We start from the raw sequence: 27,701 nt of genomic DNA on the forward strand, positions 1-27,701 counted from the left end.
CACTATCTCTGCAGCCACTTCTTTTAAGACACTAGGGTCAAGAGCCAGAGGACACACATTTAAGGTGATTGGCAGAAGAACCAAAGGCAACATGGGGAAAAACTTTTTACGCAGCGAGTGGTTATAATCTGGAATGCACTGCCTGAAAGGGTGCTGGAGGCAGATTCAATCGTGGCTTTCAAAAGGATATTGGATAAGTACTTGAAGAAAAAAAATTGCAGGGCTACGGGAAAGAGCAGGGGAGTGGGACTAGCTTAAGTGCCCTTGCAGAGAGCAAGCACGGGCTCGACGGGCCGAATAACCTCCCTCTGTGCTGTAACCATTCTATCATAAGAGTTGGAAAGCGATTGTACGGGCCTGTACTGCAAAGCCACTCGCTGAGCTAGGTGGCGCTACCGCGGGAGCGGAGCCGAGCCGCCGGCTGGAGGCCCCTCGGTGCGGCCGCAGACGGGGGAAGGCTGGTTGTCGGCGAGTTCAGTTTGAGCGAAGAGCCGGAGAGGGAGAAAATGCCGCTGGAGAACCTGGAGGAAGAGGGCCTGCCCAAGAACCCGAGCCTGGGCATCGCGCAGGCCAAGTTCCTCCTCACTCTAGACAGCCACAAGAATGACCCGAAAGTGCGGAGCGAGCTGATGGAGTCGGTGAAGGAAAACAGTGAGTGGCGGCGATCTGCACAGTCACGGGGCGGGGGCGAGGGGCCCGAGCCAGGCGCCGCCTCTCGCCCCGGCCTGCAGCCGAGGCCTAGCGCCCAGGCGGCGGTTGGGACCATTACTACCAGACCCGGCGGAGTGACCGAGTTGCGGGGCTCAGTGGCTCTGTAGATAAATCCGTGTTGGAAATGTCGGCCCGGAGGAGGAGGAGGAGAAGGAGGGGTGCATTTTAAATGGGGCTGAAGTCGGGCTCTCGTCGATTAAACATCGGCTCGGGCTCGCCGCAAACCCATTTCCCCAACGAGCGGCGGCGGGGTCAGCATCGCCCGCCTGCCCCCGGCCCAGGGACGGTTTCCCGGCAGCTTGTGCAGGGTCGGCCCGTCATTGTTCCTGCTCCTGAGTCCAGTGAACCGTCTGCCCAGTGTAACTCATTGGCAGTTAATCTAAACTTCCTTTGATGTTAGAGCTGTCGCTTATTTTAATACCTCTTGAGAGAGCTTTGTATTCAGTTCCCCAGTTCATAAACTGGCAGTAGTCGCATCGAAGCCATGAATCCTTCATTGTGAATGTTGTTAGACAACTTGGAATGGGACCACGTTAGTTCCTGCTACTGTTTTTTTAAATACAGAACTAAGTAATCAGGAGTGAGTCGCAGAGAGCCGGATGTTTTGGGGTGCAATTTCTCTGGGCTGTTGAGTCAGTTGATCTCACCCAGGGCAGGGTGTGTTACAGTTTGTATCAGTTGGTGTAACTGGATAGGAAGAACACGATCCAGTGACCCTTCCTGGAAATGTTAGTTAGTGTGTGAGGCAGATTTGAACTTCGTTGTGATGCTACCACTCATTGAAATAACTTGCAGATATATTTCTTAAGGCTAAAGGGATCAAGGGATATGGAGAGAAGGCAGGAACAGGGTACTGAATTTGGATGATCAGCCATGATCTCATTGAATGGCGGAACAGGCTAGAGGGGCTGAATGGCTGACTCCTGCACCTATCTTCTATGTTTCATTATCTAAGCCTACCTAATTGCTTAGTTGGATGAGGTGTTGGGAGGGTTACCAACAACCACGGAACCATAAGAGCCACTCACTTAAGGTGTAAAGGCATAAAGGAGAACAGTGATTTCTAGACTGTTTATTTTTGGTCAGCTGTAGACTATTATCATTTGACTAACTTGCAGTGATTTTGTCACATTTGTTAACCCCGTGTGGATGTCATTGCTTGAACTGTATCTTGGTATCTGTCATGACATCCACTTCTGTGGGGTGGGAGGCAATTTTAAATTAAAACTTCCTCATTAACACTATCTCTTGCTTTCTCTTGTTGTCTGTCTTTCTTTTCTTTAGATGTCAATTACAAACTGCTGGAACCTTTCTATCAAGTTTATGGTGTTACCTGGCCCCTCACTATTGGCTTGTCGTTCATTCCTATTTTCTCTACAAAATCACTTATGAGACGTAGCACCATGCGTAGGATATATTGTGTGTTCTGTTTAAAACATACGATAAGTAAATAACTTGATAAATAGTTTTGTTTAAAATTTACGTCTTTTGAAGGACAGATTGTGGGCCTGTTCTGGTGGTGATACTCAATTTTCTGCTACCACGTTGCCTATTCTTTGTCATGTAATCTTCAGTACATATGAAAAATGTTTTGTGGAAATGCCATTGTTGTAAAAAAATAAATGAAGATTTGAAATATTCAGATCCATGAGCATGAGAATCAAGTGAGATAGACGGTGTGGTGTCATGGGTGCATTTTGTATATTCGGGTGGTGCAATGTTATGTGTTTCTGTTCTGTACGCCACAGAGCAGTGAAGACGAGCAGTGTAAAAGCCCTGAATTCCAATACTTTGTTTTTGTTTTACAGATATGGCACCATACTATGAACAGCTTTGTAAAGATGTTGGGTGGCCAATTGACACAGACCTGTTGAGCAAAATGAAAAAGGCAAATGAGGAAGAACTAAAACGTCTGGATGATATACTGGAAGATGCAGAAAAGAACCTTGGGGAAAGTGAAATCAGAGATGCTATGATGGCTAAGGCTGAGTACCTGTGCAGAATTGGTAACAAAGTAAGAATAATCTGTGCCATATACTTCACACTGTTGGTTATTTCAATATTTTGGGCTTGCATACAATTTGAAAGCAAATAAGGTCTGAATGGATTAATCAACCATAGAAGCTAATCATTTAGCCCCCATCACCTCACTTGGATGTATAGAATAGAGGTGAGGTAAAGTATTGAGTTGGAGGGTACATTAAATCTGGTAATGCCTAGGTTAAAATGAAAAGTAGTATCACAAGTATTATATCAAGGATTCCATTAATGAAGAATTTCTTTTTTTTTTGCAAATGCTGTGGTTTTTGTTGACGTTGAAAGATGAAATCTGGAATGCAAATGGACTCATTGAAGCTCATCCTTCTGGCACCCTAACTCTCCTATTGTAACATTTTGTGTCCATTTGTAATTGCATGTTGCATAATAATGTTTTTCCAACTACATAAAATAGCTTTGCAAGCTAATAATTGTCCAGTAAAATCTGACACGTTTTGGGATGGCGGTGTATATAGTGTTTATTTACTAATACAGGAAACTTTTTATCCGGGACCAGCGTGGTGCCGGTTGATCAAAAAGTCCGGATTACAGAGAGGTATACTTACCAAGGTATGAGAGCCCCGTACACTGCCACAGGTGCAGGAGCCCTGGTTACACGGCACTTGTGGAGGAGTCCTGGTTACACGGCCACAGATCCAGGAGTCCCTGTTGCACGGCCACAGGTGCAGGAACCCCGGTTACACGGCCACTAATATATAGTAAAACTTACCTGAACCTACTCCTGAATTTTGCCCGTTGAGAGATTTCCGGATATTTAGGTGCTGGTTAAAAGAGGGTTTCCTATACTATAAAGCAGGGAATGTTTGTGCGATACAAAAAGTTTGTGTGGCTTTAATTTGGCACATGCGTAGCCAGCTTTTGTCATAAACATAAATAATTGCAATACTTCCATTTTCACACAAGGGCAGGCACAAAACCCATAAATACCCACGTGAAATTAACTTGGGTTACAGTCATTTTAAAAGGAAAGCACCAATATCTAAACAAGTTAAATGTAATAAATAGTGCACTTGTTCAGTGCGTAAAGAAATTCATGCAAAGTGATCAACACTTGGAGTGATCTGGGTAAGGTGGTGGAGGCGTTAATCTTAGATTTGTTCTAGGTACATTTGAATTACAGGATTGGGGGTTTTTGAAGGGTGAAATGAAATGTTCGGAGATTAACATTAGTAGCCTTTTGGTACTGGATCGTATCAAGGAATATGTTTTCACGTGGAGTAATATTTAACAATATAAGAACTGGTATTACTTTACACGGTAGCAAGTTCATCAGTCCATCTAGCCTGCCCATTCAATTATCCCCTTTCTTTCCTGTATCATAATTTATAAAATTTAATAATCACAATTCCTTTCAGATGTAAGTAATTTGTGTATTTTTTTGAAACCCATTAAGATACATTTGCAGTTTAGCTTGGTGTATTCTGGAGAGTGACACCAAATCTAGCATCACTCTCCCATTTTTATATTTGGACTCTCCACTGGTCTTCTATTGGCCAATTGGATTCAAAGAAGAAGTAATTCCAGTGGCATATCTGGAACCCATGAATAAGTGGGTCCATACTGCTGCTGGAGCAAGATAGATGGGGAGATTTACATTGGAGAGTGCCTATGACTGCGTGATACTCGGGTGGTAGTAGTCAACAGCAATATGTTACTATAACAGCAGTGTTAAGGTATCCTGTTAAGCCGTCTCCATCAGCAGTTTCTCCCATGTGTTGTTGCTCTTTTTTCAAAAATCTTAAAGGAGAGTAGATCCAAAACGTTAAGTATATAAATGACTATTTTAAAGCAAAAACGTTCAGAAAAAACAGGCCCATTACCCATACAACCAGCACCTACTGTGTGTGACACAAATGTGGGTGAATCTAAGACAGGCAAGGTTTGACACCTTAACATAGGATTTTTCAATCACATGCCACCTACAGAGACGTAACTGATATTACAGGTACTATAATGGGATTGCCCATAAGAGCAAGGATTCCATGAAAGTTTTCAATGAAATGCACACCCAAAGTGCCAAAATTAATATGTAGTAGATATTTACATAAGAACATAAGAAGTAGGAGCAGGACATACGGCCCCTCGGGCCTGCTCCGCCATTCAATAGGATCATGGCTGATCCGAACCTAGACTCACGTCCACTTCCCTGCCCGCTCCCCGTAACCCCTAATTCCCTTATCAGCTAGGAAACTGTCTATCTCCGTTTTAAATTTATTTAATGTCGCAGCTTCCACAGCTCTCTGAGGTAGCAAATTCCATAAATTTACTACCCTCTGAGTGAAGAAGTTTCTCCTCATCTCAGTTTTGAAAGGGCAGCCCCTTATTGTAAGATTATGCCCCCTAGTTCTAGTCTCATCCATCAGTGGAAACATCCTCACCGCATCCACCCGATCAAGCCCCCTCACAATCTTAATATGTTTCGATAAGATCGCCTCTCATTCTTCTGAATTCCAATGAGTAGAGGCTCAACCTACTCAACCTTTCCTCATAAGTCAACCCCCTCATCTCCGGAATCAACCGAGTGAACCTTCTCTGAACTGCCTCGAGAGCAAGTATATCTTTTCTTAAATATGGAAACCAAAACTCTACGCAGTATTCCAGGTGTGGCCTCACCAGTACCCTGTATAACTGAAGCAAGACTTCCCTGCTTTTATACTCCATCCCCCTTGCAATAAAAGCCAAGATTCCATTGGCCTTCCTGATCACCTGCTGTACCTGCATACTAACCTTCTGTGTTTCATGCACCAGGACCCCCAGATCCCTTTGTACTGTAGCACTTTGCAGTTTCTCTCCATTTAGATAATAACTTGCTCTTTGATTTTTTTCTGCCAAAGTGCATAACCTCACACTTTCCACCATTACATTCCATCTGCCAAATTTCTGCCCACTCACTTAGCCTGTCTATGTCCTTTTGCAGGTTTTTTATGTCGTCCTCACTCACTGCTTTCCCTCCCATCTTTGTATCGTCGGCAAACTTGGATATGTTGCACTCGGTCCCTTCCTCCAAATCGTTAATATAGATTGTAAAGAGTTGGGGTCCCGGCACTGACCCCTGCGGAACTAGTCACTGATTGCCAACCCGAGAATGAACCATTTATCCCAACTCTCTGTTTTCTGTTAGATAGCCAATCTTCCACCCACGCCAGTATATTACCCCCAATCCCATGATTTTTTATCTTGTGCAGTAATCTTTTGTGTGGCACCTTGTCAAATGCCTTTTGGAAGTCCAAATACAGGAAACTTTGTGCTATCCGGCACCGATGGGACCGAGCTGTTGCTGTTCCCTCAAAACTGCCGGACACACCAGCGTTAATGTTGAAGCATACGGAGCTTTTCATCTCCGTATCGGACAACAAACACTGTTGCTTAGCAACAGCTTCTAAACAGTCGGCCCGTACCTTGGAAGCATCTCCGTAGCTTAGCAACAGCTTCAAAGAGACTTTCCAGAGCCTGACTGTTGGGGAAAAAAAAAAGCCACGAGAAGAAAACCTAACAAAACGACTCCTGATTTTTGCTGGTGGCTCGAGCTTGCCGGACATAGCCTCCGGATAACATAAAGTTTCCTGTACACCACATCCACTGGTTCCCCTTTATCCACCCTGTTTGTTACGCCCTCAAAGAATTCGAGCAAATTTGTCAAACATGACTTCCCCCTTCATAAAACCATGCTGACTCTGTCCAATTAAATTATGCTTATCCAAATGTCCTGTTACTGCTTCTTTAATAATGGACTCTAACATTTTACCAACCACGGATGTTAGGCTAACTGGTCTATAGTTTCCAGCCCTTTGTCTACTTCCCTTTTTAAATAAGGATGTTACATTAGCAGTTTTCCAATCTGCTGGGACCTTTCCTGAATCCAGGGAGTTTTGGAAAATTACCACTAATGCATCCACAATCCCTACCGCTACTTCTCTCAAGACCCTAGGATGTAAGCCATCAGGTCCAGAGGATTTATCTGCCTTTATTCCCATTATCTTACCGAGTACCACCTCCTTAGTGATTTTAATCGTGTATCGTGTTTAGCTCCTCCCCTCCCTATAGCCCCCTGTTTGTCCAGTGTTCAGATATTTTTAGTGTCCTCTACTGTAAAGACTGATACAAAATATTTGTTCAGCGTTTTTGCCATCTCCATGTTCCCCACCACTCATTTCCCGGTCTCGTCCTCTAAGGGACCAACATTCACTTTAGCCACCCTTTTTCTTTTTATATAACTGTAGAAACTCTTGCTATCTGTTTTTATATTTTTTGCTAGTTTACTTTCATAATCTATCTTCCCTTTCTTAATTAATCTTTTAGTTATTTAATATATTACTAACAGATCTCCCATGGATTTAGAAATTGTGATTTGCTATCCGTGTGACTATAAATGGTTTCTCTCATAGTGGATTTTGTACAAAGGTTTTTTTTTAAAATGTTGATTGTTTTTTTTCATAATAAATGTTGTAAAAGGCCTGACTCCAACATTGTGACAGACGTAGCACCTCAATTTTGTGCCTCCCAGGTTCTCAATCTGTCTGCAGAGAAACCTGGACACTTCAATCGGCTCTCTCTGCTTCCTAAATTGCCACAAGTTTTGCTATTTAACTATAAATTATCATATAAAATCCAAGTATTATATTCAATAAGAGCAGGCTGGAAAGTGAGTACTGAATTATACATTTTTGTGCCCTGGTGTGATTATCCCATGCCCTCTAATCACCTGAAGATTACAGTCGATCGTCACTCTCCCTGTGCAATGCCACGAGATTGACTAGTTATACTTTGATTTTTTATTATTTATGGTTAAATTACACATTCTATGGCAATTTGGAAGGCAGAGTTGGTTGGAACATGGAACTTTTCTGCAGTGCAGGCTGAGAAGTAAAACGTTTGGCACTACAGTGTCACCACTGGCCGAAGGGTGTAATTACAATGTGACCAATTTACAGTTTCCATTATAAATGTGGACTGGAATTTATAATGGGGGGGAAAGTTAACTTGATTGTGAGAAAAATGTGACAACAGGAAGTAAGGTTTTGTAGACTGGAAGTGCATGCAATAGTAAGATTTGATATATTATAGATATTTATAGCAACAATTGCAATTGTTTTCAAAGATTAAAATATTTACCATGTAATAACTGGTAATAATTTGGTTGCCTACTCCGGGATGAACTTCATTTGGATCCAATCCACTTGGTAATATTCAATGAGCTGATTGGACCATTATTAATAAGTAAACTGAGTTTATAATCTTGTTGAATGTTCAACATGCTCAATGTGTGACATGTGACAGTTTGCTCAGTGTAATTAAAAACATTTTGTTTTTAAGGACGGTGCTTTGACAGCCTTTCGGAAAACATACGACAAAACTGTGGCTCTGGGACATCGCCTAGATATTGTGTTTTACCTGCTGAGAATTGGCTTGTTTTACATGGATAATGATCTGATCACACGTAACATTGAGAAGGCTAAAAGGTACTGCAACATTAGATTTTTGGATTTGTGTGCATCTATTCATTTTGTTTTGGCACACATGCATTCACTAGCATGTCCGTTCTCCCCCCCGCCCCCAAAACCGATTTTGGCACTGAGCCGTACATTTGATACGTGTCATACTCCCTCTCAAAAACACTTTCAGCAGGTACAGTATTCGCAAGTGTTCATGCATATCTATTATTCATGAGTGTTTCTTTGTGATTGGTCTTCGGATAATGAAATTGAGTTTGAGTAACTGGGTTCACAACACAACACAACACATTTGCCTGTAGCATATTGAAATTTAACCTATATAAGGAAAATAATCAGTTCTTTGCTGTAAAGGTATAGCCCCGGAATTTGCGGTGGGTAATAACAGCAAATGAACAGCGTTCGCTCTTATTACCCCTTTGAAACTGACCGCAACTTCAGGATGTAATGCATGCACATCATAACGTGGAAATCCTGAAGTTGCGGTCAGTGACTCACTGCTCCGACACAGGCAGCGCTGTGCCCCCACCATAGCCGGCAATCAGTGAAACTGACAAAAACTTGGGTTTTTCGTAGAAACATAGAAGATAGGAGCAGGCCATTCAATGAGATCATGGCTGATCATCCAAACTCCGTACCCTGTCCCTGCCTTCTCCCCATATCCCTTGATCCCTTTAGCCTTAAGAAATATATCTAACTCCTTCTTGAATATATTTAATGAATTGGCCTCAACTGCATTCTGTGGTAGCGAATTCCACAGATTCACCACTCTCTGGGTGAAGAAATTCCTCCTCATCTCTCCTAAATGGCTTACCCCTTATCTTTAGACCGTGACCCCTGGTTCTGGACTCCCCCGCCATCGGGAACATCCTTCCTGCATCTAGTCTGTCTAGTACTGTTAGAATTTTATAAATTTCAATGAGATCCCCTCTCATTCTTCTAAACTCCAGCGAGTATAAGCCCAATCGACCCAATCTCTCCTCATACGTCATTCCTGCCATCCCAGGTATCAGTCTGGTGAATCCATCCATGGCAAGAACATCCTTCCTCTGATAAGGCGACCAAAACTGCACACAATACTCAAGGTGCGGTCTTACCAAGGCCCTGTACAACTGTAGCAAGACATCCTTGTTCCTGTACTCGAATCCTCTCGCTATGAAGGCCAACATACCATTTGCCGCCTTAACCGCCCGCTGAACCTGCATGCTTACCTTGAGCGACTGGTGCACAAGGACACCCAGGTCTTGTTGCACTTCCCCTTCTCCCAATCTATTGCCGATCAGATAATCTGCCTTCCTGTTTTTGCCACCAAAGTGGATAACCTCGCATTTATCCACATTATACTGCATCTGCCCAATCACCCAACCTGTCCAAATCAAACTGGATAATCCACGGTAATATCGCTGTTAAATACCTCATTAAAAGTTAGGCCTTGTTGGATTAGGTGTAACTGGGGTTTTAACAGTGTATTGACTGCTAAACAAACATTATGGTCCTGAAAAACTAATTTTAATATTGTGGAGTGTCGAATTTCTTCATTTTTTTTAGGTTTGTTCATATTTATTTCAGGTTTATCTTTTCCCCGTGTGAAAATCCCAATCTTTGTTTTGCTCTCTAACATTTTTAAAAAGTCAGAATAAAAGCAACTTCATTTCCTGCTTCCCTGTCTGTAAGAATTCTGCATTGTGATTGGCTGTTTAGACAGCTTATTGACATCGCAGCAGATTCCCACTACACTACACTGATCACAATTGCACGTCAAAAAAGGCAAACTTCTTGCCACAGAGATCGTGAGCTCTTGCAAATTCCGGGCCAACGTGTTGTAGTTCATGCAGTTTTGAAGTCAGTCCATATCAGTAGCAGCCTATAGTGTACTATGTAAATCTAATCGTGTAAAATGTTTTATAAAGTGTGCTATTCACATAAATATGTGGTGGCTTAAAATTTAAAACAAAGCTACTGGTTTTGAATGCCAATGGAATTAACAAAGCTTCAAGGTTTTGAGACATCATTCAAACTTAACTAGTATTGTATAGGTTGTGCAGTGACACGTAGGTTTCTGACCACATTGACCTGTGGTAGTTCTGATGTATCTCTGGCACAGTTCGCAGCTGCTGGCTACAGAAGTGACATTGGCAGCAAGCATATTAAATTACTTGCAGAGGTGACAAAAAGTTTTAGAATATCAACGTGAAATTTTAAAATAATTTTTCAGTGTTATAATCTATGTGGGTTCTCTTGCAGTTTAATTGAAGAAGGTGGTGACTGGGATAGACGGAATCGTCTCAAAGTTTATCAAGGGATGTATTGTGTGGCAATTCGAGACTTCAAGCAGGCTGCAGAGCTATTCTTAGATACTGTCTCTACATTCACTTCCTATGAACTCATGGATTATAAAACCTTTGTAACTTATACTGTTTACGTCAGCATGATTGCACTAGAACGGCCCGACCTTCGTGAAAAGGTAAGCGACGTAATGGTAACATTATTCAGGGACAAGTGCATTTGTCTACTGGAGTTCCATGGACATAGACATGGGAAATTGTAAAGCTTGCATTTGTGCTTGTACTGTAAAGTTTTCAACATATGGTCTATAATGAGCATGTTAACTCCTGCCATTAATGTTTTACCCCTGTGCAGAACTTCTGTTCTTCATAATGTCAAGGCATTGCCCATCTGAATTTGTGCTCTGTTTTAACACCTATATTATAATGGAAACGTGTACTGCACTGTTGTGCTGGACGCACTCAAATCCAGGGAATACAACCAAAAGTGCAGATTATTTATTGTTGGTGCCAGTAGAAACAGTCCACTTGTTCTTTTTTTGTTTGGTTCTTTGAAATGGACACAGACTGGAGCAAAGTCTTTGCATTGTAACACTGTCTTTCCATCTACATTATTTCTCATTACAGACTTTTATTTCCTTTTGCTTGAGTTAGACGGTGTTGGGTTTAAAATTCACATTCAGATGGATGAGCAAAAGGGGAACCAGTATAAAGTTCTGTTCATGCATGGTTTTATTGAATAAAGTTGCGAAGCCTATTTTGGCCCTGCAATTTATGAATGGAGCATTGTGTGCTATAGGTTAATGCATGGTACAGCTACTCTTAGACATAAAAAGAATACAGTGGAGAGGACATTAAAAAAAAATTTGGACTCCTTTTACTGGGTCTGGATGAAAATTTAGCAAGTAAAACTGACTCATTGTTGGTGATGGCTAAGATAAATTAATTCTCTTCAGGCTTACTTCATTGAAACTGCAGTCCTAAACAAAGGTGGCGAAGCAAGTGATACATTCATCACATGTATAAACAGCCCTATTCAGACCAAAAACAAAGCAAAAACTGGTTATTAGTTTGTGCAGTTTATATTCATTTGAGCATCTTTCACACACTAGCAAGTTAGCTCAGTTTAATTGGGTTTCTTGGGATACCATGCCTGCATGGCTGCCAAATGCTAAGCATGCCTGCCAAAGTGTTTTTTTTGTATCCTGATGAGTTCTAGGACTTGCGCAGTAATGTTATTTCATATCTTTTGGCTTCAGTAGAGCTTCTCTCTTCCTGCCATTTCGTCTCCTAACTCCCAGAACCAGTATCCGCAGTTTCTAATGTTGTGGGGTAAATAAGATTAATATTTGATTAGTTTTATATTGTTTTGCTGTGTTCTGTATTTTCACAGACTGAACTGGGTCCTCATGTGGAAACCCCTTTATCAAGGGAAAAACTTTAGAGCAGAAATCACCCAGAATTATTTTGCCACTGTTTTTATAAGCTCTGCTCAGATTCTCAACAGACATTATGTGAACATTAGCCATTTCAAAGTATATTAAAAGCTGAAGCATAATAAATGCAGAAGTACAAGTGGCTGTTATGGCTGGGGGGAGAAAAGTTTCTCTCAAAACACCCAGATACCACAGTCATAGGATGTCTCTTTAAAGTAAAGCTCAACATCTTGGCAATAGCCCAGTAGACCCTTGACTAACAGAAAAGAAAAACCAAAATCCAAGTGCGCTATAAATGAGTTGTGAAACCATTCACTCTAGCAGTTGCTCCAGGTACCCAACTGCAGTCTCTGCTAACTTGCAAGGAGAAAAATATACAGTGTATATCGTAAGAAAAAGACAACTAGAGGCACAGCTGTCCTGTTTGGATGCTTCCATGGCCTGGGTTTGAGCTCCATTATATCTGTTCAGATCCCAGAACAAAGATAACACAGATGTATTTATATACCTACTATTAAGAAAGGCGGAGAGACTGGCTACCCCCATCTGCTGCCCAGATAGCATCAACATCATCAGCGTTCTGCTGACTGATACACCTACTCCATTCCCAAGGCGAAGAGCTGAGAACTCATGAGTAGCCATCGATCTAGAGCACGACAGGTGTCGTAGGGTAAACTCCCCTGGACATTGAGGGCAGGGCCAAGTTACCAGCCTTTGTCAGTTAGCTTAGTTGGGAGCGCTCTCCTAATCTTAGTCAGACAGTTGTGGTTCAAGAACTACTACAAACTTAAATACATAAGCTAGACTGACCCTTCAATGTAGCACTGAGGGAGTGCTGCACAGTTGGTGCTACCATCCTTTAGATGTGATGTTTAACTGATGCCTGTGGATGTAAATAATCCCATGGCTCCCTTTAAAGAAGAGCAGGGGGTTCACCTGGTATCTTAGTCAACATCCCTCCCTCAACCATCACGATCAAAAAAAAAACCATCTGGTTATTCATTCATTTGCTGCTTGTGGAATTGTGCTGAATTCAAATTAGCTGCCACATTTGCCAACATAAGTGACTGCACTTCAAAAAGTAATCCATTGGTTATGAAGTATTATGGGATATCCTAAGCATGTGATGAGGGTTTTATAAATGTAAATAATTTCCTCCTTTCTTTGACATTACAACAGTGGTTTTAAAATTTTATGAGTGATTCCCCCCAACAAATATTGATGCACTTCTGTCCTAATTTCAGAAAGACTGTTAACTATAAGGAAAACATTGGTAATTGTAGGTGGTTTTATTAGTATACATCAATGGAAATTATAGCTAGTAAGTGAACAAATACAGAAAAATGGGTGGCGCCATGGATTTAAATCCAGCCCAGACTGATGGGATGTATCCTTACTGACTGTAAGGGTCGCATGTGAACTGAGGTTCGGCAGTCTTAATCCAATTTCTAGTGGGTATATGGCTATGCCCCGAATTTGGATTGGTGTGGAAAATAGGAGATACCACATTACTACAGTAGGGGGTGCACTTCTGAGGTTGGGGCTGAGGCACATTGTTGGGACACAGTGGAAAGAGCTTTGTGATGTATCTGGTTGTAATACACCTAACCTGGGTGTGCCTTATGCAAAACTGGGAAAATGTTCCATTTTCTAGCATTCATCCCTTACCTTGATGAGAAAGAGAAAAAAATGCAGGAATCTGATCCTTTTGCTGACTGCCAAGGTCTCGGGGACCCTACTTTGAAAACCCCATTATTGCAGACATTTACCCTGAAGCAAAAATACTACTTCTACTCAACAGCAAAAAGCCTTTTCTGTGAGTATCAACCACTAGATCATCAGCTGGCACTGCTGACCCCAGCAACCTTTAAAGGGACAGGCAGGGCAATACATTGTCGGCCTTAAAAGGAAGCTTCGGCCATCTCCCTAGCACTTGGGGAGCTACTGTGCTCAAAGCAGCTTTATATCCTAAGGAACCTGTTAAAAATTAAATATTTTTCTGACTATTGGGGAGTGTTCAGTGCTACAGCAGCTAATAAGAACCTGTTTAGCCAAGACTAACTTAAGCATCTGCCGCTAAAACCTTATTCACACTTATGTTGGCACTAGTTTATTTTTCTGTTGCCAACCTGTAACGTCTCATTTATCAAAATGTTCACCATGCAGCAGCCTATATCCGATTCTTCACTAAGCCCTACTTGCCACGTATCCCTGTACTCACTAACTTACTGCCCCCAATGCCTCATCCTCTTCAGCTTCTTCCATGACCATACCCCAACACATCTCTGCACCATCCTCCACCTTTATGTCCTGTCCAACACCCTCGAGTCCTTTGACTTTGGCTTTTTGTGTACCACTTCCCCCTTTGCCCCACCATTGCTACTTTCTGGAACTCCTTCCCTAAACCCCTCCAACTTCCCCTTCTGTCCCTACCTTTACAAAACCTGCTCAAAATACATCTTTTTGACTAAGTTTTTGGTTCCTGTTCCTGATCTCTCCCTGCATGACTTGATATCCATTTCCCTATCTCTTTCTATTGTGAAGCATCTTGGGATTTTTTTTTACATTAAAGAAGCTGTATAAATGGAAGTTGTTGACAGAATAGCCTTTAATCTATCTTGCCTTTCTGCTGTGAGCCATTTTGCTGTGCTCAGGAATCTTGTAATTACCCTACAAAAGGGATAATGTATTATGGCACAAATTTATTTGCAAGTTGGGGGGGGGCGGGGGAAATGGGCTCAGGACCACTTGCAGCTGATGCAGACAACAGAATGGTGGATGTCTGCAGCTGCTTCACAGTTCATCTGCATGAATAGACGGTTCACATATCAAATTTAGGCGTGTGAGAATGTGCCTTGCATGAAATCATGTAGGGGGTGCAGGAACAGAGACACCGGGGGTGTATGTACACCAGTCTTTGAAGGTGGCAGGACAAGTTGAGACGGCTGTTTTTAAAAAAGCATATGGGATCCTTGGCTTTATTAGAGGCATAGAGTACAAAAACAAGGAAGTTATACTAAACCTTTATAAAATGCTAGTTAGGCCTCAGCTGGAGTATTGTGTTCAATTCTGGGCACCACACTTTAGGAAGAATATCAAAGCCTTAGAGAGGGTGCAGAAAAGATTTACTAGAATGGTACAGGAAACTCTCGTTTAAACGGCACCTAAATATCCAGAATTCTCTATTAACCGGCAAGATTCATACTCCGAAAACACCTCAATAACCGGAAATGTTGCCGAGTCCGAGTCTCCCGCGGTGGCCGAGTTAGTCAGTGGGGGTAGTTCTCCAAACTGCCACTACTCGGCTTCTTGGCGCTGTTGGAAGTCCGAACACCTCAGTAACAGGAATCTGACTCTTTGTTAAAAATAGCCTCGGTAGATAGCCCTCTCCGTCATCCGGAATTTTTAATCAACCGGCACCATCCTGGTCCCGTCGGTGCCGAATACCAGAGAGTTTCCTGTACCAGGGATGAGGGATTGTGGCGAGACTGGTGAAGCTGGGGCGGTTCTCCTTAGAGCAGAGAAGGTTAAGAGGAGATTTGATAGAGGTGTTCCAAATCATGAATAATTTTGACGAGTAAATAAGGAGAAACTGTTTGCAGTGGCTGAAGGGTCAGTAACCGGAGGACACCGATGCAAGGTGATTGGCAAAAGAACCAGAGGCGACGTGAGGAAACATTTTTTTGCACAGAGTTGTGATCTAGAATGCACTGCCTGCAAGGGTGGTGGAAGCAGATTAAATAGTAATGTCCAAATGAGAATTGGATAAATACTTGAAGGGAAAAAAAGTTATGGCGCTATGGGGAAAGAGCAGGGGAGTGGGATTAATTGGATAGCGCTACCAAAGAGCCAGCACAAGCACGATGGGCCCAATGGCCTCCTGTGCTATATCATGCTATGATTATATCAGCAAATTGGTAACTAAACAGTAATTACTACCACAACACAAAAGCAAAATACTGCGGATGCTGGAAATCTGAAATAGAAATAGAAAATGCTGCAAATACTCAGCAGGTCAGGCAGCATCTGTGGAGAGAGAAACAGAGTTAATGTTTCAGGTCGATGACCTTTTGTCAGAACTGGAAAAAGTTAGAGACGTAACAGATTTTAAGCAGGTGCAGAGGCAGGGAAAGAGGGGAGGAAAGAACAAAAGGGAAGGCCTGTGCTAGGGTGGAAAGCAGGAAAGATTAAATGACAAAAGGGTTGATAGTACAAAGCAAAAGGAGATGGTAATGGGACAAGAAAAGAAATAAAAGATGAGTCTAGAAGACGTGTAAATGGGAATGGCAGAAACATCAACAGCTGCTATGTGAAAAAATAAGGGGAAAGGTTATGGTCTGAAATGGTTGAACTCGATGTTGAGTCCAGATGGCTGTAAAGTGCCGAATTGAAAGATGAGGTGCTGTTCCTCGAGCTTACGTTGAGCTTCGTTGGAACAGTGTAAGAGGCTGAGGTCAGAATGGGAGTGGAGCAGAGAATTAAAGCGACAGGTGACCGGAAGCTCGGGGTCACGCTTACGGACTGAACGGAGGTGTTCCACAAACAAAAGTTCCACACACCCAATCTGTGTTTAGTCTCCCCAATGTAGAGGAGCAGTGAATACAGTACAGTAAGTTGCAAGAAGTACAAGTAAATCGCTGTTTCACCTGGAAGGAGTGTTTGGGGCCCTGGACAGTGGGAAGGGAGGAGGTAAAAGGGCAGGTGTTGCATCTCCTGCGCCTGCACGAGAAGGTGCCGTGGGAAGAGGAGGGGGTGATTGAGGAGTGGACCAGGGTGTCTCGGAGGGAACGGTCCCTTCGGAATGCTGAAAGGGGAGGGGAAGATGTAGTAGCTGCTACCATCTTGCTGAAAAAGGCTCATTCCAAAGTAGCGTCATAGAGCAATCTTCACATGTTTACCAAAGATTGTTGAAATCTGGCAAATACTTACGACCGTGCTTTTGACATTTCTCTTGTTGGCAGGCCTTCCTCCTCACATTTTATACATTAACATGGCTTCACTGAAAAATAATTAATTTACTTGCTGTTTAGGAGCTTAATTCTTTGGTAGAGATATATACCATACACACACCACAATCTCCCAGAGGGGTCTTGTCGAGACATGCTTGATTTGGTTTGGTAATTTTGCCATGTTACGTATGGGTCAGCTTCAGGTCAAAAGGACCATTGCTGTTGGACAGGCATTGAGGCTTGATCACTGGATCATGTACACTGCCACCCAGCGTGATTTAAAAAAAAAATTGCTTGGCATGTGGTTCCCTAGAACCGGTAGAGCATGGCTCACTTCCTATGGTGTGTGAAGAGTACACTCCATTTGAAGAATGAAGACGATGTTGTGAGGAAGGTAATCTGTTTTCATTTGATATTGCCTTAAGGTAACATTATGTTCTGTGAAATGGAGGAACGGTGCTGGAAAAGCAGTGGGTTCAGAAGCTTGCAATAGGACTATTTTATGGTAAATTATGTTCCCATTGTACAAGAACAATTCTTTATTAACCAACAATAAACCTGCATGATATTGTGAAAACTTGTGCTATTCCAAACCATCAAAAGCTTTGTAATAACCTTTTAAAGGATTTTGCAGTGTTCAGGTGTGGAACAGTTGCAAAGCTGCTGGTTCTTTAACAGAACAGTAACATCTGAAGTTATGCTGGTCTGTTTTAATAGCCCATACGCAGCCAATTTTCTGGGAGGGGCCAGGTAAGGGACGAATAAAAGCACAATTTTTATCTTTAATGAACATTGAATATATGCACATTTTATCTGAATATCAGAAATGTCTTTGGGTTTGATTAACTTAAAGATACTGTCACTGAATATTAATTTGTAATTTTTAACAAAAAAGTTTCAACAGATTTATCTGAATTTAGAGTGCCTTTCCTAAAATGAAAATCAGACATCCAATTTGCTTGATGTATCCGTTTTGTGATTTTCATCAAATTCAAGTATTTTTCCCATCATTCTTTTGTAAATAGGCATACTGGAACTATCAATGCTGTAGAAATTTCTTCTGAGTGGCCATTTCCTATTAAGAACCTGGTTTATCTATAATGCCTTGAGTAGTGTTAGTAAACTTGTGCTGTACCAAAATGTGCAATAACCCAACACAAGTTTGTAGAAATTTTATTACTTGCATTCCTGTTTGTAGGCGCTGGTTACTCAGACATTTTGACTACTTTTCACTGATGAACGTCAACAACTTGTATCTATATCGCGCCTTTAATGTAGTAAACCGTCCCAAGGCGCTTCATTATAAAACAAAATTTGACACCGAGCCATAAGGAGAAATTAGGGCAGGTGACCAAAAGCTTGGTCAAAGAGGTATGTTTTAAAGAGCGTCTTAAAGGAGGAGAGATTTAGGGAGGGAATTCCAGAACTTAGGGCCTTGGCAGCTGAAGGCAGTGCCATGAATGGTTGAGTGATTAAAATCTGAGATGCTCAAGAGGCCAGAATTAGAGGAGCGCAGGTATCTCGGAGGGTGAAATTTAGTGAATGCTGCTTGCATCTCTAACTTAAATACATGAAGATAATCTCACCCTGGTCAACAGCTCTGATTTCAAATGTGGCAGAAGCAAGTGAGTATTTTTAAATATAAGCAATTGTATCCCAATTTAACAGTCACCATTATAATTGAATGGTATGCTAGAACTGCTTTTAAGAAGCATTCCTACAATATTGCCTGAGATATCTGTTGCTATGGAATCTGAGATGATCAGAGAGTTAGCATGGATTTGTGAAGGATAGGATGTGTCTGACTAATCTAGTTGATTTTTTTGAGGTCACTAAGTGTCTATGGATGTTATCTATGTAGATTTCCATGTACACAAATCACTAAAAGCTTGTTGACGGGTACTAAAAGTAATCAAAAAGGCTAATGGAATTTTGGCTTTTAGCTGACTAGGGCTGGAATACAAAGGGCAGGAAGTTATGCTTCAGTTGTACAGAGCCTTGGTCAGACTCCCATCTCGAGTACAACGTAGATTCACCAGAATGATTAAAGGGTTAATTTATGAGGACAGGTTGCATAAATGGCTTGTATTCCCTTGAGTTTAGACAGTTGAGGGTGATCTAATTGAGGTGTTTAAAATGACAAAAGTATTTGATAGGATAGATACAGAGAAACTATTTCCTCTGGTGGGGGAATCCAGAACAAGGACGCACAATCTTAAAATTAGAGCTTGGCCATTTAGGAATGGAAGCACTTTGTCACACAAAGGGTCGTCGATATCTGGAACGCTCGCCTCAAGACTGGATTCTGGGTCAATTGATATTTTCAAGACTAAGCTTGATAGATTTGATAGTAAGTGTATCAAGGGATATCGATTAAAGGCGGGTTAATGGAGTTCCGGTACAGACCAACCATGATCTGATCGAGTGGCGGAACAGGCTCGAGGGGCTGAATGGCCTTCTCCTGTCCGTATGTTCGTAACCTGTGTATTATATGTGGCAGATTCCACAACACCGAAACAATAGAAAAGATTGGCAATTGTTTCAAAGTTGTTTGGGGATGGTACGGCAGCAACGTCCCAGAGGGTGGAAAAGCTGGGCGCAAACCAGTGAGCGTAAAATCATTGTATTGCATCGCAGGCCTGTATAGTCAGGCTAAGCCACTTAGCCTACCATCAACGAGAACAGATGTTGGCTTCTGCTACTGGTAGTAATGTTCATTTGGAGAGCGCCACTACAGCTGGAAGTGTTGACAAAACCACGTTTAGATGGCACTAAGAATGAACTTGCATTTATATAGTGCCTTTTCATATCCTCAGAACTTTACAACTAATGGATTACTTTTGAAATGCAGTCATTGTTATGTAAGCAAACACTGCAGCCAATTCGCTCACCACATGTCCTCATAACCAGCAGATGGATGACCAGACACATCTGTTTTTTTTTGCAGTTGACTGAGGAATGTGGTGTTGAGGGACCTTTCCGAGCAGGCAGACTTTGTTTAACGTCTCATCTGAAAGACAATGCAGTACCCTCTCTACTGCACTGAAGTGTCAGCCGAGATGATGTACTCAAGCCTGTAGTGGGGCTTGAACCTGCAACGTTCTGACTCTGGTGAAAGTACGACCAACTGAGCCAACCTGTCACTAGCAGTTTGTGGAAGACAGTATGCTGCTACCCCATTTATCTTGTAGCACTCCCACTGAACTCAGGCCTGTAGTCAGTGACTGAGCTCTAACACACATCCAACATTTAAAAAATCTAGTTGCTCATTTGTGTAATGAGCTGATTTTATAAGAACTTTGTGGTACGTACATGCAGACCATCACAATACAAAGTGTGAATGAATCTGATTAATTTGAGAATTAAAGTTTTTTTTAACATTTAAATCCAGGTCATCAAAGGTGCAGAGATTCTTGAAGTACTGCATAGTCTCCCGCCAGTCCGGCAGTACCTGTTTTCACTGTACGAGTGCCGGTACGGGGTTTTCTTCCAGTCTCTTGGTGAGTGTCCCTTTATTTAATATTCTAGATTCTCTACTTAAGGCCCAAGTCATAATTGGAAAGTTACAAATTGGGGGCTGGGCATGGCGAAAGAAAAGCATTCACTATGGTCAAAGTAATTTCACAAAGCAAAGGGTTTCATCATTGCAAGGAATCCACACACATTTCTGTATTGAGGGATATAGTCATTTTGCATAGGTTGTGCACTGCATAGAGAGCCTGATTTGGGGAAATTAGCAGGATTAATTGTTTTGTAATGAAAAAGCATAATGTTATTTTTCCACGTTCCTGTCAATATAATTTACTTTTCCCTCATCTTTAGCCACCGTAGAACAGGAATTAAAAAAGGACTGGCTCTTTGCTGCTCACTATCGCTACTATGTACGTGAAATGAGAATCTTAGCGTATAGTCAGCTCTTGGAATCTTACCGTTCATTAACGCTTACTTACATGGCAGAGGCCTTTGGTGTTGGTGTTGAGTTCATTGATCAGTAAGTTGGTTTCTATCTCTCATGTACATATAATTGAATTTTGAGAAATTGTTATACTTCAACATTTAGGCTCGTCTTAAATGCTTGAGTGATTTTAAATGTTTTGTGCTTGCTAAAGTGCATTAGTCTAAAGCCTGTTTAACTTAGTTTTGCTTTGCGTTCTTCTACTCGTGCTGTAGAGATAGTTATGCTTCCTTTTTAACATATGACTTACGATCTTCTGGATTTGTTGGTGACCAACAAATGGTAACATTCGTAAGCATGTGAAAAGGAGTCTTCTAAACCTAGAAACATAGAAGATAGGAGCAGGCCATTCGGCCCCTCGAGCCTGCTCCGCCATTCAATGCGATCATGGCTGATCATCCAAGTTCAGTACCCGGTCCCTGCTTTCTCCCCATACCCCTTGATCCTTTTAGCCTTGAGAAATATATCCAACTCCTTCTTGAATATATTTAATGAATTGGCCTCTACTGCCTTCTGTGGTAGAGAATTCCACAGGTTCACCACTCTCTGGGTAAAGAAATTCCTCCTAATTTCTGTCCTAAAAGGCCTACCCCTTATCCTTAGACTGTGACCCCTGGTTCTGGATTCCCCGACCATCGGGAACATCCTCCCTGCATCTAGTCTGTCCAGTCCTGACAGAATTTTATAAGTTTCAATGAGATCCTCTCTGATTCTTCTAAACTCCAGCGAGTACAAGCCCAATCGTCCCAATCTCTCCTCATACGTCATTCCTGCCATCCCAGGTATCAGCCTGGTGAATCTTCGCTGAACTCCTTCCATGGCAAGAATATCCTTCCTCAGATAAGGCGACCAAAACTGCACACAATACTCAAGATGTGGTCTCACTAAGGCCCTGTACAACTGCAGCAAGGCATCCTTGTTCCTGTACTCAAACCCTCTCGCTACGAAGGCCAACATACCATTTGCCTTCTTAACCGCCTGCTGCACCTGCATGCTTACCTTCAGCGACTGGTGCACAAGGACACCCAGGTCTCATTGCACTTCCCCTTCTCCCAATCTATTGCCATTCAGATAATAATCTGCCTTCCTGTTTTTGACACCAAAGTGGATAACCTCACATTTATCCACGTTATATTGCATCTGCCATGCTTCTGCCCAATCATCCAACCTGTCCAAATCATCCTATAGTTTCTTGGCATCCTCCTCACAGCACACACGCCCACCCAGCTTTGTGTCGTCTGCAATTTGGAGATATTATATCTAGTTCCCTTGTCTAGATCATTAATATATATTGTGAATAGCTGGGGTCCAAGGACCGATCCCTGCGGTACCCCACTAGTCACTGCCTGCCACTCGGAAAAAGACCCGTTTATTCCAACTCTTTGCTTTCTGTCTGCCAACCAGTTCTCTATCCAAGTCAATACCTTGCCCCCAATCCCATGTGCCTTAACTTTACACGCTAATCTCTTATGTGGGACCTTATTGAAAGTCCAAATACACCACATCCACTGGGTCTCCCTTATCTATTTTACTAGTTACATCCTCAAAAAATTCCAGTAGATTAGTCAAGCATGATTTACCTTTTGTAAATCCATGTTGACTTTGTCTTATCCTGTCACTGTTTTCCAAGTGCTCTGCTATTACATCTTTTATAATGGACTCTAGCATTTTCCCCACTACCGATGTCAGGCTTACCGGTCTGTAATTTCCCGTTTTCTCTCTACCACCTTTTTTGAATAGTGGGGTAACTTTAGCTACCCGCCAATCCATGGGTACTGTTCCAGTTTCCATCGAATGTTGGATGATGATCAGCAATACATCTACTATTTCTAGGGCCACTTCCTTAAGTACCCTAGGATGTAGATTATCAGGCCCTGGGGATTTATCGGCCTTCAATCCCATCAATTTCCCTAATGCCATTTCCCTACAAATACTGATTTCTTTCAGTTCCTCCCTTTCATCAGACCCTACGTTCCCCGACATTTCCGGGAGGTTATTTGTGTCCTCCTTTGTTGAATCCTAAACTGCTCCCAATCCTCTGGATTACTGCTTTTTTTGGCCAATTTATGTGTCCTCTCCTTTGTATCTTATGCTATCCCTAATTTCCCTCGTTAGCCACGGTTTATCCCTAATTTCCCTCGTTAGCCACGGCTGAGTCACCTTTTTTGTTTTATTTTTATGCCAAACTGGGATGAACAAATTCTGTAGTTCATCCATGTGGTCTTTGAATGTTTGCCATTGCCTATCCACCGTTAACCCTTTGAGTGACATTCCCCCAATCAATCCTACCCAATTCGCGCCTCAGACCATCGTAGTTTCCTTTATTTAAATTCAGGCCCCAATCTCTGAGTCAACTACTTCATTCTCCATCTTAATGAAGAATTCGATCATATTATGATCGCTCCGACCCAAGGGGCCTCGTACAACAAGATTGCTAATTAATCCTTTCTCGTTACATAATACCCAGTCTAAGATGGCCTGATCTCTGGTTGGTTCCTCGACATATTGGTCCAGGAAACCATCCCGTAAACACTCCAGGAATTCCTCCTCCACAGTATTGTTACTAATTTGGTTAGCCCAATCTATATGTAGATTAAAGTCACCCATGATGACTGCTGTGCCCTTTTTGCACGCTTCTCTAATTTCCCTTTTAATGCCACCCCCAAACTCCGCATTTCTGTTTGGAGGTCTATATACCACTCCCACTAACGTTTTCTGCCCCATGGTATTTCTCAGTTCTACCATACAGATTCCACATCATCAGAGCTAATATCCTTCCTTACAATTGTGTTAATCCCTTTAACCAGCAATGCTACCTCACCTCCCTTTCCTTTTTGCCTATCTTTCCTGAATATTGAATACCCCTGGATGTTGAGTTCCCAGCCTTCGCCACCCTGGAGCCATGTTTCCGTAATCCCAATCAAATCATATTCGTTTACCTCTATTTGCGCATCTAATTCATCCACCTTTTTACGAATGCTCCTCGCATTCTCTTTGCAAGTAGAGTTGGATAGGCCCGTTATAAAATTGGGAAAGTTGCAGTGTTGGTGTCCCTTTAAAGAGCTTTGTTTGCAGCCATTCATGGGAACTATCTTCTCTCTCCCCTGTCCAACATAAAAGAATGTATGGAACAAACCAAGACCATTTGGCCCTACAATTTAATCTCCTGACACCAGATTCTAGCAAAACTACAGAATATTCTGTTAACTTCTTTGTTTTCTCTGACCATGCTAATTTCACAATTGTATATTTTTTTTTTTTTTTAAATCAGTAATCCCATTCCAACTAGATATTGGCTTTTAAAAAAATATAACTTAAAACAGTTTTAGTAAATCTACTATGCTGAGGTTAATTGTGTATTGGTGGTCTTAATTTCTGTACTCTGTTCAAATTAAGGAACCTTGTATTCATAGATCAGTCAAATGTTTTAATAAAATATTTTCATTTGATTTGCAGGGAACTGTCTCGATTCATTGCTGCTGGTAGACTACATTGTAAAATAGATAAAGTGAATGAAATAGTAGAAACCAACAGGTATGTAAGAGAGTATTGACTGCAAAACTGATGTAACTTAGTTTAAGGTTGATGCACTATTCCAGTAATGTGATCTATAAGGAGCGGTGTGGGAAAGAGGGGTTCCATTTCATGGGACACTGGCCACCAGTATTGGGACGGGCGCCACCTGAACCGGTCTGGGACCAGGGTCCTAGCGGAAAGGATAAATAGGGCGGTCACTAGGACTTTAAACTAGTAAATGGGGGGTAGAAGAGGAGGGCTCAAGTGGAAATTATAGTACAAATAGTTCAAAAACAAACTAAAGGGAATAGAGTAGAGCAAGAGTCAGAAATTGTGCTTTAGGCACTACAGGTAAATGGAAAACTAAAGATGTAAAGTAATTAAACCAGGAGGCAGAAATATGAGTAAAACATTAGAGCTGAAGGACAGGCTAGGGTGTGTGGCCCAATTAAGTGTTCTTTATACAAACGCACGGAGTATAAGGAATAAATTGAATTAACTGCATGGGCAAATTCAACTTGGCGGTTATGACATGGTGGCCATTACTGAGACATGGCTGCAAGCTGGTCAGGACTGGGAACTAAATATACCAGATTATAAGGTCTACAGGAAAGATGGGGAAAATGGTAGAGGCGGAGGAGTAGCCTTAGTGATTAAGGATGAAATCACTTCAATGATGAGATGTTATAACGAGAGGTAAGCATGCAGTGGAGACTTTGTGGGTAGAATTAAGAAATAGGAAAGGATTTAAGACTGTAGTGGGAGTTGTGTATAGGCCCCCTGGTAGCAGCTGTGAAGTGTTAGATTGTATAAATGCAGAGATTAGACAAGCATGTAGCAAAGGCAGTGTGTTTTTAATGGGGGATTTTAGCTTTCATATACCTGTAGATTGGGATATGTAGACTAGCACCTGTCAGAAATGTAATTAATTTCTTGAGTGTGTCTGGGATAGTTTTCTACAACAATACGTCCTAGAACCAACAAGGTGGCAGGCCATATTAGATTTAGTAATGAATAATGAGCCAGATTTAGTTAACAGCTTGTGAACATTTATCCAATAGCGATCATAACATGATTGAGTTCAATGTAGTGTTTGAAAGGGAGAAACGCAAAACAGCTACAAAGATTCTAGATTTAGGTAAGGCCGACTTCAACAGGATGAGACAGACTCTCCATAGTAAACTGGGCAAATCTGTTTTGTGGGAGGTATTCAAAAAATAATTTAATGTGATACCGAACCAGTTTATACCCCTGAGGGGCAAGAGCTCTACTTGCCAAAAGAAACAGCCATGGACAAGTAGAGGTAAGAGACAGCATAAAACTAAAAGAAAAAGTATACAAAAAATAGCACAGATCCTGGTGAATGGGAAAGAACAGCAAAGGGTGACAAAACAGATAGTAAGAGCTACAAAAAGGGAGTATGAAAAGAAACTTGCAAGGATATCAAGACAGAATTTTTACAATTATATTCGGAAAAAGAGGATGGTCAGGAGCAATGTTGGCCCCTTAAACTGATATTGGTAATATTGTCAATCATAAGGAAATGGCGGACACATTAAATAATGACTGCATCAGTATTTACAGTAGAGGACGAGCATGCCATAAATCCCAAGGAAACCAATATTGAAGCAGGGACAGAGACTCAAATTAACATAAGCAAAATAGCAGTAATGAAGAAAATAATGGCACTCGAGTGCCAAATCTCCAGGACCAGAAGGTTTCCATCCTAGGGTTTTAAAGGAAGTAGGTGAGCACATTGCAGATGCCCTAACTATAATCTTCCAAAGTTCTCTAGATTCAGGAACTGTTCCTTTTTTAGATTGGAAAATTGCACATGTCACTCCACTCTTTAAGAATGGCGAGAGAGGGAAACCAGGGAATTATAGACCATTAGCCTAACATCTGTTGTCGGGAAATTGCTAGAGTCTATAATTAAGGATAGGGTGACTGCACACCTAGAAATTCAGTTGATCAGAGAGAGCCAGCATGGATTTGTGAAAGGTAGGTCATGCTTGACAAACCTGATTGAATTTTTTGAGGAGGTAACTAAAGTAGTGGACAGGGGAATGTCTATGGATGTTATTTATATGGACTTCCAGAATGCATTTGATTGAAGTCCCTCATATGAGACTGTTAACTAAGGCTGAAGCACATGGAATTGAAGGCAAATTATTGACCTGGTTAGGAACTTGGCTGAGCGGCAGGAGACAGAGTAGGGATAATGGGCAGGTACTCTTAATTGGCAGGATGTGACTAGTGGTGTCCTGCAGGGATGTGTGTTGGGGCCTCAACTATTTAGTAGTTATTAATGACTTAGATAGCCACATATTCAAATTTGCTGATGACACAAAGATAGGCGGCATTGTAAACAGTGTGGATGAAAGCATAAAATTACAAAGGAATATTGATAGATTGTGAATGGGAAAAACAGTGGCAAATGGATTTCAATATAGCTTAAAGGGTGATTTGATCGAAGTTTTAGACGTTAGAGAACAGATCGGGTAGATGGAGAGAAACTATTTCCACTGGTGGAGTCTGGGACTAGGGGACATAATCTAAAAATTAGGGCCAGACCTTTCAGGAGTGAAATTAGGAAACACTTCTACACACAAAGGGTGGTAGAAGTTTGGAACTCTTCTGCAAACTGCAAATGATGCTAGATCAATTGTTAATTTTAAATCTGAGATTAATAGATTTTGGTTAACCAAAAGTATTAAGGGATATGGGCCAAAGGCAGGTATATGGAGTTGGGTTGGAAATTAGCCATGATATCACAGGCTCGGAGTTAAATGGCTTACTCCTGTTCATATGTTCCTAAGGAAGCATGGACCAACTTTATTTTCAGATGACTTAATTTTACTTAAAGCATTTTAACTTAATTTTGACCATTATTATTGCAGGCCTGACAGTAAGAACTGGCAGTACCAGGAGACCATAAAGAAAGGAGACCTGCTATTGAACAGAGTCCAAAAACTGTCGCGAGTAATAAATATGTAAAGGATGATGGCTCCCAGTGTATGCAATGGCCATTTAGGTTTTGAATTGTTCTAGTTATTTCTCCAAACTTGACCTTTTAATATTTACAAATCATGGGTTTAGTTTGTGCCATTGTTAAACCTTTATGTACATGTAGTCCAAACTTTATAGTTTACTACAGTGTAAACATTTTGAGCAACTGTATATAATAAACACCCAGAGCATGTTTTCAAAATCGTGGCTCATGTATTTCAAAGAGAATTGGTATATTTAAAGATTAGGCTGGAATTCCAATAATGATATCAAAGGATGTATTGTTTCTGAACTTTGATACACTGGGAAATTATTAAATGTTTTCTACTGCC

At 41.6% G+C, this 27,701-nt stretch overlaps 1 protein-coding gene across 1 annotated transcript; it reads left to right on the forward strand.

The window, feature by feature from the left end:
- The first annotated feature begins 373 nt into the window (after nt 1-373).
- Nucleotides 374-27,701, forward strand: psmd6 (proteasome 26S subunit, non-ATPase 6). Its single transcript, XM_086001501.1, has 8 exons — nt 374-651; nt 2,520-2,725; nt 8,083-8,228; nt 10,464-10,683; nt 20,281-20,389; nt 20,712-20,880; nt 24,301-24,378; nt 27,261-27,701. The coding sequence occupies exons 1-8, from the start codon at nt 507-509 to the stop codon at nt 27,355-27,357; spliced, it is 1,170 nt and encodes a 389-aa protein (XP_085857627.1). The 5' UTR covers nt 374-506; the 3' UTR covers nt 27,358-27,701.

The sequence above is a fragment of the Somniosus microcephalus genome, chromosome 11 (assembly GCF_052327205.1).
Source record: "Somniosus microcephalus isolate GS21.2 chromosome 11, FLI_Smic_1.0, whole genome shotgun sequence".
NCBI lineage: Eukaryota > Metazoa > Chordata > Chondrichthyes > Squaliformes > Somniosidae > Somniosus > Somniosus microcephalus.

Excerpts from the sequence above, each read along its gene's own strand:
- psmd6 (XM_086001501.1), top strand. The coding sequence starts at position 507 with ATGCCGCTGGAGAACCTGGAGGAAGAGGGCCTGCCCAAGAACCCGAGC. Across the intron at positions 652-2,519 it reads GGAGTCGGTGAAGGAAAACA|ATATGGCACCATACTATGAA; the intron begins GTGAGTGGCGGC and ends TTTGTTTTACAG. Across the intron at positions 2,726-8,082 it reads TGTGCAGAATTGGTAACAAA|GACGGTGCTTTGACAGCCTT; the intron begins GTAAGAATAATC and ends TTTGTTTTTAAG.